Source organism: Heliangelus exortis, chromosome 12 (assembly GCF_036169615.1).
Source record: "Heliangelus exortis chromosome 12, bHelExo1.hap1, whole genome shotgun sequence".
Taxonomy (NCBI): domain Eukaryota; kingdom Metazoa; phylum Chordata; class Aves; order Apodiformes; family Trochilidae; genus Heliangelus; species Heliangelus exortis.
Window position 1 is genome coordinate 17,966,690 of NC_092433.1, and position 16,213 is coordinate 17,982,902.

At 43.1% G+C, this 16,213-nt stretch overlaps 1 protein-coding gene across 2 annotated transcripts in view; it reads right to left on the minus strand.

Moving 5' to 3' along the window:
• Window positions 1–11,439: 11,439 nt before the first annotated feature.
• Window positions 11,440–16,213, minus strand: part of PDZRN3 (PDZ domain containing ring finger 3) — a 130,893-nt gene continuing 126,119 nt past the window's right edge. For both annotated transcript variants that reach the window (XM_071756328.1, XM_071756329.1), the window contains one exon: window positions 11,440–15,392. In XM_071756328.1, the coding sequence (XP_071612429.1) occupies window positions 13,848–15,392 (1,545 nt within the window). In that variant the 3' untranslated portion in view covers window positions 11,440–13,847. The remainder of the gene's footprint in view (window positions 15,393–16,213) is intronic.

The window sequence follows — 16,213 nt, forward strand, 5'->3', positions numbered from 1 at the left end:
ACTCTTTCCAGAAGTATCCACTGGACCTGCTCTGCTCTTCTGTAACACCAAATGGTGGGCAATCATGTCACATAGTTATTATTTGTCACCTAGGGAGGCTTCCTGTGTGTGGCACCAATGTCTCTCTGCTCTGGCATGTTGCACAAATAGAGAACAGATGGGTTTTTTTGTGACTGGTAGCAAAAATGTATTTCAGAGGGCTTGAGTAGAACACTCATGTTTGTTACTCTAAAGCCACAGAGATGTCCCACCTGTTCATCACCTTTTGTACCAGCACAGCAATCTGCAAGACTTTGGACAAGTGCTGATGTCAGAATGAGGCAGTGATGTTCATGGAAAGCTTTTGGGGAATTCTGGAATCAGTCTCGTGCTGCATCCAGTTGGTGGCCGGTCACCAGTGGTGTCCCCCAGGGATCAGTGTTGGGCCCAGTTCTATTTAATATCTTTATTGACGATTTAGATGCAGGTTTGCAGATGACACTAAGCTGGGGGGAAGTGTGGATCAGCTGGAAGGCAGGAGGGCTCTGCAGAGGGACCTGGACAGACTGGAGAGTTGGGCTGATCCCAACGGGATGAGGTTCAACAAGGCCAAGTGCCGGGTCCTGCACTTTGGCCACAACAACCCCATGGGGAACTCCAGGCTGGGCACAGAGTGGCTGAGAGCAGCCAGACAGAGAGGGACCTGGGAGTCTGGATTGCCAGGAAGCTGAACATGAGCCAGCAGTGTGCCCAGGTGGCCAAGAAGGCCAATGGCATCCTGGCCTGGCTCAGGAACAGCGTGGCCAGCAGGTCCAGGGAAGGGATTCTGCCCCTGTGCTCAGCCCTGGGGAGGCCACAGCTTGAGTCCTGTGTCCAGTTCTGGGCCCCTCAGCTCAGGAAGGAGATTGAGGTGCTGGAGCAGGTCCAAAGGAGGCAACTGGGCTGGTGAAGGGACTCGAGCACAGATCCTATGAGGAGAGGCTGAGGGAGCTGGGCTGTTGAGGCTGGAGAAGAGGAGGCTCAGGGGAGACCTCATCACTCTCTACAACTCCCTGAAAGGAGGTTGGAGCCAGGGGGTGGTTGGGCTCTTTTCCCAGGCAACTCTCAGCAAGACAAGAGGGCACAAGAGGTCTCAAGTTGTGCCAGGGGAGGTTTAGGTTGGACATTAGAAAGAATTTCTTTATGGAGAGGGTGATCAGACATTGGAATGGGCTGCCCAGGGAAGGGGTGGATTCTCCGTCCCTGGAGATATTTCAAAAGAGCCTGGATGTGGCACTCAGTGCCATGGGCTGGGAACCACGGGGGGAGTGGATCAAGGGTTGGACTTGATGATCTCTGAGGTCCCTTCCAACCCAGTCAATTCTGTGATTCTACGATTTAACTTGTGCAAAGACAAAATTCAGTATTTCATCCTCCAGTGCAAACAGTGTGCACACAGAGCTGCAAGAGCAACTGGGGTCCTCCTGGGCTGGGTACTCTCCACATTTCTTGTATGCCAAAGAGGTTGGGATATAAGTGGACGTGATGATCTTGGCTGGCCTGAGCCTCTGTAAAGGAGGCTTCAACCCTGTATGTTTTTCATCACTGCCTGAAATTGCCCTTCCATTCTGGGGGAGGTGGTGGAATATGGTGTGGTGCAGCAATTATTTTTGTTTTTAATAATAAGCTTTAAGGTAATAACACGCAGGCAGTGTCAGCCTGATATATTCTGGTTTGATTTCAGGCATTACACAAGGGAACAGATTATTTCCACAACTCCCCCTAGAGCTCTTTAGCAACAACAGCAGCAATAATAATAACAATCCTGGTTATTAAAAAACCAAACCAAACCAAAAAAACCCATCCTGCCAGTTCCCTCGAGGAGCAGCACAAAGCCCTGGTGAAGGCCCATAGATCTGGACATTTTTTGCTCCCAGTGTAAGAACAGAGCACCTAAATAACAATACACAGCAGTGTTGCACAACGAGCATTTCTGATGTTCATGAGAAACAGGTTTTCTTCCAGTGGAGGACAAACATTAGGCTTTTCACCAAAAAGCTCATCTTCTCATCACTTGTCTGTTTAAGAACCCTTTTTTTTTTTTTTTTTTTTTTTTTTGCCTGGGCTGGTTAGAACAAGTGCTGAGAGAACTTGTGGAATTGCACTGAGTCAGGGTAATGCCCTGGGTGGCTACCTGGAAACAAGCAGTGATTTCTGCTGTGGGAGCTGGATAAGTCTAAGCCAAAGTGGCTTGGGGGTTTGAGAAAGAGGAATGGCAAACAGCAAGAGAGGGAAGAGGCCTTTTTGATGGGAGCAGGGTCAGTGGGTTGGCAGGAGAATTGATGAACTGCCTGTATAATATGCTGCATGGAAGGCTGATGCCATGCACTGTGTTTTAACAGCAGTGTTTGTCCCCAGGAAATGGCACAGACTCACCTCTCAGACTTGCTGTCTCCTAGAGCTTTAGTTATATCTTTCCTTTCTGTGTTTCTTTTTTAATCTAAAATGATTAAAAAAGGGAACCTCTAGGCTGTGCTGGAAAACTCAAGGGAACACTTCAGGTTTTCTGGGATGGTTCTGGGGTATTGTGTTTGTATGGTGCAAAAGACAGGAGGTTAAAAGAGGAATTTGGGGGGTGGGGAAAGAGTGCTGGAGGGAAGAATTGTGCAAAGCTTTTGTGCTCTCTCAGCACAGGTTTGTATGAACGTTTCATCAGAGCAGAAACAGCAGAAATGAAACTTCTCTCTTATCAGATTGGAGGAGGGTGGTAGCATTAGAGAAATGTGAAGTGTGTGACCTTATTTTTTCCATTCAGAACCAGATGGGAGGATAAGACTTGTACTGGAAAAACAGAGTGCACTGGATGTGTAACTAGGTGGGAAGAGAAGGAAAACATGGTATTGCAGGGTGCAGAACCCCTATCTTCTAGGTTGTGGCAGACATGGAAGGTTGTTCTGCTTCACTTTTAGGCCATCATCTGCATCCCTGATGCCATCATAGGCAGAAGATATTTTTGCATCATTAATTACCATTATGAGTTGCAAGAGCAAAAGTTCTTGCATTGATTTGTCTGGGCTGACTTTTTTTTTCCCTCAAATTCTTAGAGGCAATAGTTGAGTTAAAAGAAACCCTGTTTTGTGGTGAATACATGGTGGGTATGGCTGCACTGCCAGCTGAGAATTATCCTGATGGAGAGGAGGTAAGAAACAAACGTGTGCACATTAGTGAACATGGTCATTGATTAATTCATGTTTTCACATGTGCATTTTGGTATAATTCAAAGGCCTCAAAAAGTCTCTCTGACTGCACTCCTATTGCTGGGCAATTTGCCTTATATGAAAGTGTTGCAGAAATGCAGATTCCACCTAAAACAGCCAATGTAATTTTTCAAATTGAGAAATGAAAAAGAATCTCTCTGCTTCTTCCTTGTTTTAACCTTCTCCTTGTTCTTTAAAACAAGGCATTAATCAATGACAATAGAAGCTGCTACTCTTAGGGCTGTCAATGTTTATAGCCTTGGGTTTAATAGCAAGGACATAAATATATACTTTTCATTACATTTTTGCTGTTATTTGCTCATCATCCACAGCATCTGATATTACCATAAGTCTTTGGTTGGAGCTATTAAAGTTATGGCTTGTAGCTCACACTGGCATGAAGCAGTCAGAGAGCCATAAAAGTGAAAAAGCCTCAGAGATTGATATTCAGCTATTAGGCAGTATTGGGTCATTTTCTCACTATTCATGTAACAGCAACTCTAATCTTGGTAGATAGTATTTTTAACCTTCCATCCTTATCCTGTCTCCCTCACCCTCAGTAAAATATTTCCCTTTTAGCTTTAGTTAAAGTCAGGTTTGCCATTGCCAGGGCAGGATGGTGTTTGGGTGGTGTGGCCAAACCCCACCTCAGCAAGAAAATCCTGTTGACCAGTTCAGCAAAAGGAACAATTGGATTAGGGCTCAAAAAGATGACTTGAAGCTCTGCTTGCAACTGGGCATTGTGGTGCCCACACCAGTAAAGCTCTCCTATTTAGGAGGATGTTCTCCAGTGGAAAAATCTCTGCAGAGAAGCTTTCTGTATCTCTGTGGACACTCTGCCTGGAAATTCCTCCAGTGGGGCCCCACCAGTGGGTGCTCCATCTTCACTGGAAGGACTCCTTGCTGTCAATACTTTGGCTTGCTAACAAGTGAGTGGGTAGAAAGACAATGAACTAATAGAACTAATTTACCAATTAAAGATGGCCAGTGAGAAAATAAAGCCCCAGTTGAGACTTGTCAGTGTAGGAATGATCTGAGATGGTGACTTCATGGGTATAAATCTTTCATCTTCTGGCAGAAAGTACCTGGCTTCCTTCAGCCCTGGCTGGAAATTGTTACCAAGAAAGTATAGATCAAATTCTGATCTGATTAATATGCCCATTCTTGTGGTGTTGCTAGGGTCTGATAGGATATATCCTAATCTCCTTACCATAGTGGGAGGAAGAATCCTTATTCACAGTGGCCTGATTAAAAATCCACTACCTTTAGGGAGTTTTATATTAACTTCTGAGGACTCCAAGCTATTTCATACTTTGAACCAGTTTAAGTTTGTTTACCCACTGTATTTCAGAATATAAATTTACAAAGACTCTAAGTGTCCTTTCATCTGTCTCCCTTCAGAAGCAGTCAGCTGTTGGCAGAGACTTATTTTTGCTGGGTTTTCCCAGCTTTCTGCAGAGGTTTATCCTCAAATAGCCTAATTCTGTGTCAGGGTATTTTATGATTTATTTCAGTCTCTAAAATTGATTGTGACTATCAAAAAGCCACATCCTTTAAAAGAAAGTCTTTACACAAATCTAACTGTATTCTTCTCCAAAGAAGCAGCACATTTAGCAGCTTCAGAATGAATTTGATTTTGTATTTCAAATGAGGTGCTATCCTTTGGAAGCTGCCAAGTTCTTGTAGTAACTCCACCAAGTTACTACAGCAGCAGATGTGCTTCCTGTCTCCCTTTGTAGCAGCTGACTTACTGCTTCATCAGCTGAACTGATGCCTTAAGACTGACTATGGGGCCCTGTTTGTATCACTCAGGTTCCTTTCCCAGCTTCAGTAACAGTGGCTGAGATTCTCATCTTCTATCCAATATCTGAACCTCTGCCTGTTCTCCATCCCATTGGGATGAAAGTATTAGGCAAGACTGGAGCTGTAATTGGATTCCCTCATTCTGTGGGGTCCTCAGGACAGTGTTGTGAGACCCAGCTGCTGGAGAGAGGCTCTTCCTCCTCCTGCACTTTAGTGTCCAGTTCTTCTTTTCCTTTCTTACCAATGGTATTGCTGCAGGGTTTGTATTGGAGTGGGACACAGCTTCTTGCTTTCAAAGAAACCAGAAATATCTGAGAGGTGAGATGAAACACTGTCCTGGCACATCTGGGGGCTTGTGGGGGGCTCTGTGTCAGCATTTCCCTTCTCCTTGCTCCTCTCTCAATCCCTGGGAAGTCAGTAACAATGTGGAACCCACTGCAGTGTTTCCATGTGCCTGGGGGTCTGTATGAGTCAGGGCTTTGTGTCAATGTTTGAACAGGGTTGGTTTGGGTCTGTTTGTGTGAAGAAGTTTGGTTGTGGTGGGAGCACTCCCATCACTGGCTGCACAAGAAGGTTACAGATGCTTTATTCCAGGTCAGTGTTTCTTTAGCTGGTCACCTCCTGTCCAGGCTGGATTCCTCTCAACATCTGTCTATTAGCTGATAGTCCTGAAGATCTGCCTCTTCCCTCTCATTGGAGTGAAGATTCTTACTTTGGTCCTAATTGATTTTAAAGAATTTTTAGTACTTGTTGGGATGAGTGATGTGCTTGGTGGCTTGCCTTGTAAATTGAAAGCATATTTCTGTTTGGTTTTAATAAAGATTTTTGTTACCTAATCTGATTAACCAGGAGAAGTGAGACAGGAGGGAGAGATGTTTGAGAGATTGGTGGTGTACTTAAATGGGGAGTATTCCTTTTTTTTTTTTTTTTTTTTTTTTGCTAGGGTCTGCTGCTCCTCTTTGTGGGGAACCTGAGTTGGAAGCAGCTCTCCTCCTGCAGTGCAGAGGGCAGAAATCTGAACTGTGTTTTTAAGGCAACCTTCTTGCCTCAGATGTTACTGATGACTTGAGATTTAAAGCTGTGCTGGGAATTTGCAGCCCTTTGGCAGGCATTGGTTAGTTAGCAGAATGACTGCATTTGGGGCTTGCGTGCCCCTGCTGACAGCACTGATCTCCTTGCTAGGAAACAAAGTACCAGCTGTGCCTGGTCCTATTTGTACTCTTTTGGCAACATAGATGTTCATCCATTTAATTTGGAATTTTTTCTCTGCACTCATCAACAGGCAACTGAAATGGCCACGTTTATTCCGACTTCGTTTTGAAAGCGACAGATGCTGTGTTAATGTAAAACATGGGGAAAGGGCTTTCTGGCTTTGATTTTTGTCTCATTTGTTTGTAGAGTGTTTGATGTATAAGCTATTAGTGCTGATGAGAGAAGCTACTTTTCTTCAGGAAGGTCTGCTCCTTCTCCCATGAAGTCAAGAAAGCTGCCACTGGAGGACTGGTGCTGTTTGTGCTCAGGCCAAGGGCACAAAACCCATGCTGTGACTCTGGAAGGAGAAGAGTTGGCACATGCACGACTCAAATACACACAGATGTGTTATGTGGTTATTACTTTTTCTTAATAATGTGACTTTTTTTCCCCAGCCTGAATAATTCAAAGGAACAATGCTGATGTGAGCCTGCCTGAAGGCGTGTAACCTTCTCTGTCCTGTGGGTCTGTGGTGTTTTGTGCTGCTTCCAGAGAAGGTATTTTAACAGGATAAATACAAACCCATCTGCCAAGTCTTGTGTTTCAAGCCTGAACCTGGCACAACGGCTCCTTTTCTCATGTCTCACCATGTTTGGGCTCTGGTAAAACAATTTTGCAGAGTGATGCTGGAGCCTTGTTCCCATTCCTTGATCTCATGAACCAGCTGTGCTTGGGACAGCAGCAGGGACTGTGCCACTGTGCTGCATACCAGGACCTCAGGGACCTTCTTAATGCAGGCACTGCCCTGTCCCACCCCCCGAGAGCTTCTCATGTCACCTTTCTAAAACCTGAGACCCTGCCACTGTTTGCAGTAGGGAAGCTGGCACTTAGGATGCTTAATGGGAAGGACTTCCAGGTCTGGGATATGAAGGCTTTGCTGTAGGGTCTGTCAGAAAATTTTTGCTGGAGAGCTTGTGTTAAAACATTATTAACCCCCTTTTCAGTGTCTGCTGCACTGTCCTTTTGGGCTTTGCCTCTATGCTGTGTTCTGTGGCACCTGATTGCTTTGTTTCTATCTTGTTTAGCAATCCTTGGTAATGTTGTGGATGGGTCTCTTCCAGCCTCAGTTCTGGAATACAGATGCCCAGGGAGATGCTGACAAAGATTTCTGGAAAGAATAAATGAAGTAAAAACTTTTAGCCTCATGAAAAAACAGGGACACGAGCAAGCTGTGTGGCTGTGTATATAGCAAAGGTCACTCTTTCCTTACTAGAGAATTCTTGATAACTTTGGAATGGAAATGCTGAAAGAAAGCTCATCAGTTCATTACCAAACAATCCTGCAGTGCTTTGCCTCTGCCTTGAGTTCAGTTTGTAGAGAGAAGCCTGTGGAGTTTCTTTGAATGAGAGTTCAAATGCAGTGGAGCAGAGCTTTTTCTAGAATAGCTTTGTAAAATGGGCTTTGTTTTTTTTGTTCCATTTGGCATTTGTGCTTGCTGGACCTTATGGTGCAAATGGATTGTGTTTCTTGTGGAAATTACTTGGATGTGACCTTACTGCCTTTCTTTTGGCTGCTACCTGCAGCCCTAAGAACCAGTGAATGTTGGAAGCCTCCATTTAACTGGAACGAAGCAGAAATTTGACAAACCTTGGGTGCCTCCATTTTGCAGCCTTTTGATTGACTTTTATGAAACAATTATAGCTGGATTTGCCTTTTGGGGAGTCTTTGTTTATGGCATTCTAAGCTAACAAAGCCCAGCTAAGCTGAAGGATGGATTATGGAAAATCAAAGCTGGCTCTCCTAATGGGGACAATGGAATCCCTCCTGGGCTGAGCCTCGACGTGACACCTGGGAGGCCTGTGCTCCAATATGATAAAGTATTTTCTTTGAGAGAAGGTCACCAAAAGTTCATTTTTACAGAGAAGTTCTTATTCTCAGTTAATGGGGCTCCCTGTTGCATGGTACTGCAGTGGCTTAACATAAAAAGGATGGATTGTCAAAGAAATTACCTTTAAAGTTCCTCCCTGGCAAACTTGACTGAAAGGACAGACCAAGTGCTCTCTCCTGGTCAGACTGAGTGGTCCATGACCCAGCCCCCCAAGCTGTCATGCCTTTTTGTACTTCTCCAGTTTACAATTTGTCAGCACTTTGATTCTGACCTCTTGTGTCTGGGCAAGGACCGTTCTGTAAGGTTATTTTATAATAGAATTTCTTAGCTGATTTCCAGGCCAAGCTGTTCAATACTTTTATGCCATCAAAACTAAGACATCTCCCATCCTTAGGGGGGATTTTTCTAGTCCCAACAGAGCAGGTCCATAACTCGGAATATGATCTGCTTATCATATGTGAGATGGACTAAGTCTTCTTTATAGTTCTTAAGAACTAAACAAAATCAAAACACACAAACAGAGATAGTCTTGTTGGTTTTTCCAGTGAATTATATACGTAATTTCCTGCAGATGTAATTGATCCCTGGTTAGACATGGCCCAGACCCAACTGAAAGGATTATTCTGGGGTCCCTTTCTGACTTGGCTGAGTCATTTTCCTCAGAAAGCAACATGGAAGTGTAGGGTGTGAGATGTGTGTGACCTAAGGCCAATGTCATCTGCTGGGAGAAAAATGTATGAGCTGTTTGGGCTTGCTTGACCTTCATTTTATTTATGTGAGGTGGTTGAAGAAGATATTGGAGTGTATTGGCATCATGTTTTTACAAATTAAAATACTTAATTGGAGCACTGTTGCCAGGTCCTGATTTTCATTAATAATTGAATTGGTTAGGCCTCCTCTAAGGAACATTCTGTGTCTCAGATGACAGGTTTTTTCATAGGAAACTGGTAGAACTTCATTCCCATTTTGGACCTCATCAGTGAAGAGCATTGCAGTTCTGCTCTTTAGATCCATGATGCTGAGGTACCAATTAAGGCAACAAAACCTGGATGAAACTTTTAATTCCCAATATTCAAAACTGGCAGATGGTATCTAGTAGACATGTAGCTTTTCAATTGATTTTTGTTTTCTATCTAGCTTTCACAGAAAGCAATTACATCTTTTTTTGCTACAGAAACGAGGATATTTCCAATGTTTTGGGCACTCTAGGATTCCAGTGAAGCAGGTTTAGGACTCAGCTGAGAAGAGCTGACACAAGAACCCTTCTGAGCAGTGCATGCTAACTTAAAGGTTTTATGCTCAGCCCTACAACAGAAATAGTTGCATAATTATTTTGCAGTGTGAGCTCTGACACTGCAAAGTGGAGCTTCTGAAGTGGTACAGCTTGAAGTGGCCCTGTGTTAGCAGGGCTTGCAGGATGATTAATTTTTCTTTTAAGCAGTGACCATTAGAAGGCATGTGGGAGGTGTAGTGAGCAGTGGAAAATCAATTTCTGCTCCAGTATCCCAAAAGGGCACGTTTGCATCTGAACAGAGAATGCATCTTCATAAACCCTGGGGAGCTGAGAAGCTGGACTTGTGCAGGAAAGCCACTGCTCTTCTGATCAGCTCTGACTGGAAGCTCCCAGAAACTGTTCTGATGGAGAAATGAAGCTGCTGGGATGAAACCCAAGCAGAGTCTTTACTATTTTGCCACATTAAAGAATTTACATTCAATAAAAGCAAGATCCTTGGGGTGGAGGTGCAGCATCTGCTGTCATTGTTTGTCTTTTCTTTTTTGGGTTTTCTCTCCCATTAGTTTGTGTTCCAATAAATCCTTAATACAATGCTTGAAAAACAATTGCAAGATAAAACAAAAAGGAGTTTAAATTGCTTATGGCTTGCTTTGTGTGGCTTCCAGGCATCTGAGTAATTTTGCTAACAAGTATCCTGTAACCTATTTCCAAAGGCCACTAGCAGATAATTATATTTGGTTAATTTACATACTTTGGGTTTATAATCCTAATTAGTTCTTCAACCAGTAGTCCCTAGGCAGTATGCAGTCTTACCTCATTTTATTTGCCATCCCTAATGTGCAAGTTCTCTTCTTTTAATTTACAAAGAAATGCTGTTAGGTTTGGTTCAGGGCTTTCCCATTTCAGTGCACATCTAAACTGGGTGATTCCACGCTGATTTAAACCCTATTTGCAAATAAGTACTTTACATTTTTATAGACCTTGTGGCTGGGAGCTGTTCTGCAATTTAGGGAAACTGACCCCAGTTTGACACTGAGCCTATTTTATTGCAAAGAACCAGGCCAAGTTCTCCACCAGCCTTTTTCCAGGGTGTCCTCTTTACATCTCTGGGGCTCTGCAGGGACATAGGATGGGGTCTGAGGTGCTGGTCTGGAACTCTGTGCTACTGCTGCCATGGCAAAAGCAAAGATGGGATGTGGGGCAGTGGGACTGAGGAACAGCTCCATGAGAGCCTCTGGGGAGCTGCCCACACTGGAAGAGCTTCCAGTAAAACCATTCAGGCTACTTGGCAAGTCCTGCTTCTCCCTTTGTGTGCTCAGGATCTCTCCCCATGTATGTGTTATTCTGGGATCAGTTATCACCCAACCTTGTGATTACACTCAGTAAAGTGCCTGAGGAGGATGGAAACCCAGATTTGTACTTCCAAAGAAGCAACACTCCCTGTAGCTCCTCCCAAATTTAAGTGAATTTGAAAAAACCTTGGAAAGGAACACACCTCCCAGTGCTGATCCCTGCAGGAGGCTGAGTCACTGGCGTTGGTGCTGGGTCAGCATCTTGCTGTGGGCCAGAACCTCATGCCCAGCATGTGAGGATGGTTCTGGAGCTCTGTGCAGAGCATTGGCTTTCAGGGAAAGCCTGTGGTAAGGCAGGAGACACAGCCTCTGCTGAAGCATGAAGAATTTGGGCATGGGATGTCCTGCACAACTAGAGCAATTTCAGTTGTCATCTTTTAAGCACTGGACTATCAACTCTAATGCAATTTTTAGAAAAGCTGTTGGATGAAATACTTTCTCTTGGGCACCAGAGTCACTTCACTAGGTCAGGCTGGGAGTAATAATATGGAAATTTCAAATGCTTCCTTGCAAGCAGTGAAAAAGGCCAGAATCTCCCTTTTCAACACTAGTTTGATAAGTCAGTATAAAAGTGTGTGTGATAACTGAGAAAGCAAAAGGCAAATCTGCAAAACTTTTGGCCAGTTTTCCAGGATAACTGATGAAATCTGGGAACTGATGCTACTTGACACCTCTCTCCTTTAGTATTATGGTTTATTAACTGACCCAAACGACAACAGCTGTTTAGTGAGGAAAAACTCAAAGGTGTGAGAATAATTATTGGCCAATAATTTTATTTCAACATCTTAAAGAAGGTAAACTTTCATACTGATGATGTTTTGATGTAATTTCTACACATCACACTGAATTCCCAAATACCTTTCTGCTGTTACAAACATGCATACAATGCTCAGCATTTATAACTGATGCCAAAAGGAACCATTACCTGGGCAGTTATTTCAAAGGAGCCAATTTTTGAGGAGCATTTTGATAGTTCTTCCTTATTAGAACATTTCAATTCCTACACTTGTATTTCCAGGTAGTTTAAAGATGGCTGAATTGTCTTTTTGTGTCTGGTTTAAGGATTGAGATTCCACACTAATCACAGCTCTGCCTGTGCATCTGAATTTCTGAACTTTAGGAGAGGCAATATTTTGTTAGGGCTCTCACACCTGCAGCTGGGCTGAACACAGCATGAACCCAAATTAAAGCAAATTTGAGATGAAGACAGCAAGTGTCTTATTTTGACAGTGAAGTAGGGTGTTGTGAAAATAACTTTTTTTTTTCCTACTGTTCCCCTGGTGATGACAATGGTTGGTAGCATGTGAAGTGAAATCCTGGCTTAAGTCAATTAAAAAAAAATCTTTCATAGATTACAGTAGGACTACTACTCCATCCCAAAAGAAAATATTGTTGGAAGATAAATTTACAGAGAGTTATTGATAGGAGTGCCAGATTTCAAGGGGCAGTGCCTACTTACATGGGGTGAAAATGCATTTTTGAGTATGGAAGAGTTGGATGTGGAATAGGGTAGACATTTGTTCAATGATATTTCAGTGGTACTTCACAAAGGGAGAAAAAGTCCCCAAAACAAAGACATTTTTTTCAAAATAGGCACTGAGAAGCTGTTAATCTCTGCCCTTCCAACATTTCACTTCTATAAATTGTTTTGATCTGTAGATTTATGATGGAAGAGTTCAGAACAGCAATCTGGAGGAGTTTGGGAGCAAGATTTTTTTGTGGTGTCAGGAGAAAAGAAAGAGGGGACTGAGAATCTGGGAGTTGTTTGTAATGAGGGTACTTTACTTCCTCCAGCAAACCCTTCCAATTTATATCTGAATTCCTAATTAGAACTAAAAAAATGAGAAAAGGAGTGAGATCTCTGACATTTAGTTTTTGTCTTTTTCCCTATCTCAATTTATAAATTTATTTGCTTAATCTGTATGTTTTAATCTATATATTGGATGGTTTTAATGCAAACTCATGTTGTAGTTTGTAAATACCAATAAGAAACCCCAAACCAAAGCAAAACAGGAGAGTACAAGCCCTGTTTCTCTCTCACAGGTCATCTTAAATGTCTTATAACTTGAATTTATGCACTGTTTTATTCTAAATATTTTTACTTCCATCTTTCCCTCAAGAAAATCTCAAACTAAATTCCCCCCAGAGTCAGGAGGCAGATTTTCCCATTAGGTTTGACTCTTGTGGGCTGTCCAGGAATCCCTGCAGCACAGCACCCACACTCAGGGAAAGAATATTTTATGTGGTGAAACCAGAGGGGAGTCAAAAGAATTTAAAATAGTTTGAAATATAAAACAATAATTTATTTTACTTCATTTTACTTGTTAACGTTTGTAGCTAATGATGATTTCATGAAACTGCTTTTATAATTCAATACATTCAAATCTATAAAGCAAACAGTTACTACCATGGGCTTTTCAAATTCTGCAAACTTTTATATCAACAAATCAGCTGTACATGCACATTTTTTCAATAGGTTGCAACATTTGCAAACATGCTTTAAAATCATTTAAAGCTGCAGGATAGTGTACTTGGCTTCAGGCTTTTCAGATGAACCCTTATATACTTTCTTCAGAAACCTTAAAAAGAAAAATGTTTAAATGTTGATCGTAACTCTAAAAACTGCTGTTTGATAAATGTTAAATATTACAAGAGAATGACTCTACTTCTGAGTTCAAACCTTGAGCTAAATATCGATAAACAGCACTTTGTGTAGAAGTGAACAACAGCAAAATAATATCACAAAATATGGTTTCACAAAAAAATACATATGTGCAGTTGCTCTTGTGGGTTTTTTGCATTTTTTTTTTTCTTTTAGGTAAGGAAAAGCATGGGTACCTTTTAATATGAATATAGTTTAAGCAAATTACCTGTGTAAGTATGGTTAATACATTTCTGATATTTAAACACTTCATGTAAAAGGTAAGAAGTAAAAAAGTACAATCAGTATTCCAAAAAGCACTGCTGGTACTGCCTTTGAAGGAGATGGGAAAGCTTCCTCTCCACTTCAGGGTGGAGATCCCGGCACCCACAGTTGTAGAGTTCAGTATTTGAACTATAAACTTGATGACTGTATCTTATATACAAAAATCTTGCCACATTGAACGAGGCATTGATTTCTACCTCAATGGTAGTGTTTTATGTACATAATTTAGCAAGGGTGATTATACAGTAGTCACTGAGAGGAAGGAATTGTACACCCGTGTGCCGTCTGGTGACTTTGTTCCGTGGGTCAGCAGTTCTTGGATTGTCATCCAATTATCAAAGATTTTTTTATTTCTCTTCTTCATCATTTTTTTGTGGCTCAGTTCAATGATGTTCATCTCCTTCTTTTCCTCTGCACCTTGCTGTTCCTTTAAGCACTCCAACCTGCTCTGCATCATGAACTCCCGCCTCCTCCTCTGCTCCTTTGCTTTCACAAGATGCTGCTTCCTCTCCTCCTTGCTCCAGTACCTGCCCATCTTCATTTCACTGATGGCATCATCATCCGTGGTCATCCCACTCCGCTCCTCCTTGATCTTTATGGCACGTTCTCTCAGCAGCCTGTCCCTCACTGGCCTCTTTGTGATGTAACGGGTCCCGTCGCTTCTCACCTTGACTTTCCACTCCATCCTCGGCTCGCTCTGGCTTGAATTAAAGTCTTTGCACATGCTCACCAGGCTCATCTGGCTCTGTGCATACTCCACTGCTGATTTCTGCTGGATCAGCTGCATGTAGCTCTGGTAGTGCTGTGCGTGGGCAGGGATGTGAGCGTGCTTATAGGGAGAGTGATGGTACGGGGAGACGTAGGAGCCAGAAGGCTTCTGACCGTGAGTAGGGCTTTTGCTTCCATCGCTGCCTTTTCTCTCCTTGTTTTCCAGCTGCTTCCCAAGGTCGGGCTCTTTAGCAGAGGCGTGACATTTAGCACTGCTGGATTCATGACTTTCCGAGCTGGCAAACGAATTCTTTTGGGAGGCACTATATGCCACTGCCCCCTCGTTACCTTGACAGCCGATGCTTTCCGCAGTTCTCCGCAGGGAATTGTCGGGGGAAATCTCCAGGGTCAGCGGTGTGCTCCGGCAGCTTTCCCCCGTGTTGTATGCACTGGAGCTGTCCTTGTCAGACTTCTCAGGGAGCTCCGTGATGTCGGAGAGTTCGTGCCTGCGGACGTCGATGCTGGTGTTGTAGTTACGGAACCCGCTGTTATGGAGCATCCAGGGCTCCCGGTACTGCTCCTTCAGCTGCTGCATTTTGTGAGCTCTCACAATATTCAGGCACTCCAGCTCGATATTACGCAGCTCCTCGTTCAGCATCTCCAGCTCTCTGTCAACACTTTCTTGGTCGCTCTTGCTCATCTCCATGCTGTGGCAGTACAGGCTGTAAGGGTTGGCAGACTTCACCTGGCACTTCAGCTCCAGCAGTTCCCGGAATCGCTCGCATTCATCCACGGGGATGCCAAGGAAGTCGACGTCTGTGCAGTCAGCAGAGATAAAGGACTCGTTGCTGAACTGCATGTCGCCGCTTCCCAGGGTGTCGTGGCTGTATGTCAGCTGCTTCTGGCTCCCCAAAGTGTTGGAGGAGGTGGTCTGATCATCCACGTTGTTCTCCTGCTCCGAGCTCTCGTCGTTCCGAGTGCTGTCGTCCGTGCGCCCCACGCCGCTGTCCTTCTCGTGCTGGTTGGATAAAATGGTGGCTGTGTCTGTGGTACCTCCGTCCTCCTCGTGCTTCTTCTAACAGCAAAAATCAGAAGAGAGGAAGAGAGATCATTGCAAGGGCATAAAAAATTTCAGGGTGTTTACTTTTTGAGAGTTTCAAGGTGTTTATTTTTTTGAGTTTTCTTCTCTACCTCTTTTTATCCGTCTTATGTCCTTATATTTACTTCTAAGGAAATAGTATTATTAAGAACTCAAAGAAATGGTGACTGAAAACACAGTTGTGCTGTGGACATCCTTCATCCTTTTAATAAGAACCTGAGGTTTATTTTTAGTTACATAGTAACAATGGTAGAAGTAATTTTCAAAACGCTTGTTTTCCCATTTAAATGCACAAAAAAAAGCATCCAATTGTATGACAGTGCCCAGGTGAGAATATGTCCCTTTAGAAAATGAGGCTTCTACAGAGGATTTAGAATTTTAGGAAGCTCTAGAAAAAACTCGAGGCAAAACCTTAAACTGTTAATGCACTTGTATGATTGCATTAATCGTGGCAGGGAATGCAGGTCCAAATCTGTGGCTTTGCTTTGTAAAAGCTTTTTCATGTAGAACTTATTTCTGTCTTTTACCCAACTTCTCCCTTTGGACTTTAAGGTTTTGGGAGGCAAGCTTTGCTTTCAGTATCTGCATGCACACCAAGTTGAAAATTTTAAATTATCTCTTTGCCTGCTCTATCTACCACACACCCAAAGCAACCACAGTCAGAAGAGTGAATTTCTAAGAACTGTGATCATGTTGTTGTAAGGAGTAAAATAAATGGTAACATTTGAAAATATTTTGGTCCCCCTGATAAAATCTGTAGTCATGTAATATCTTGATTTTATGGAAAAATTGCCTCA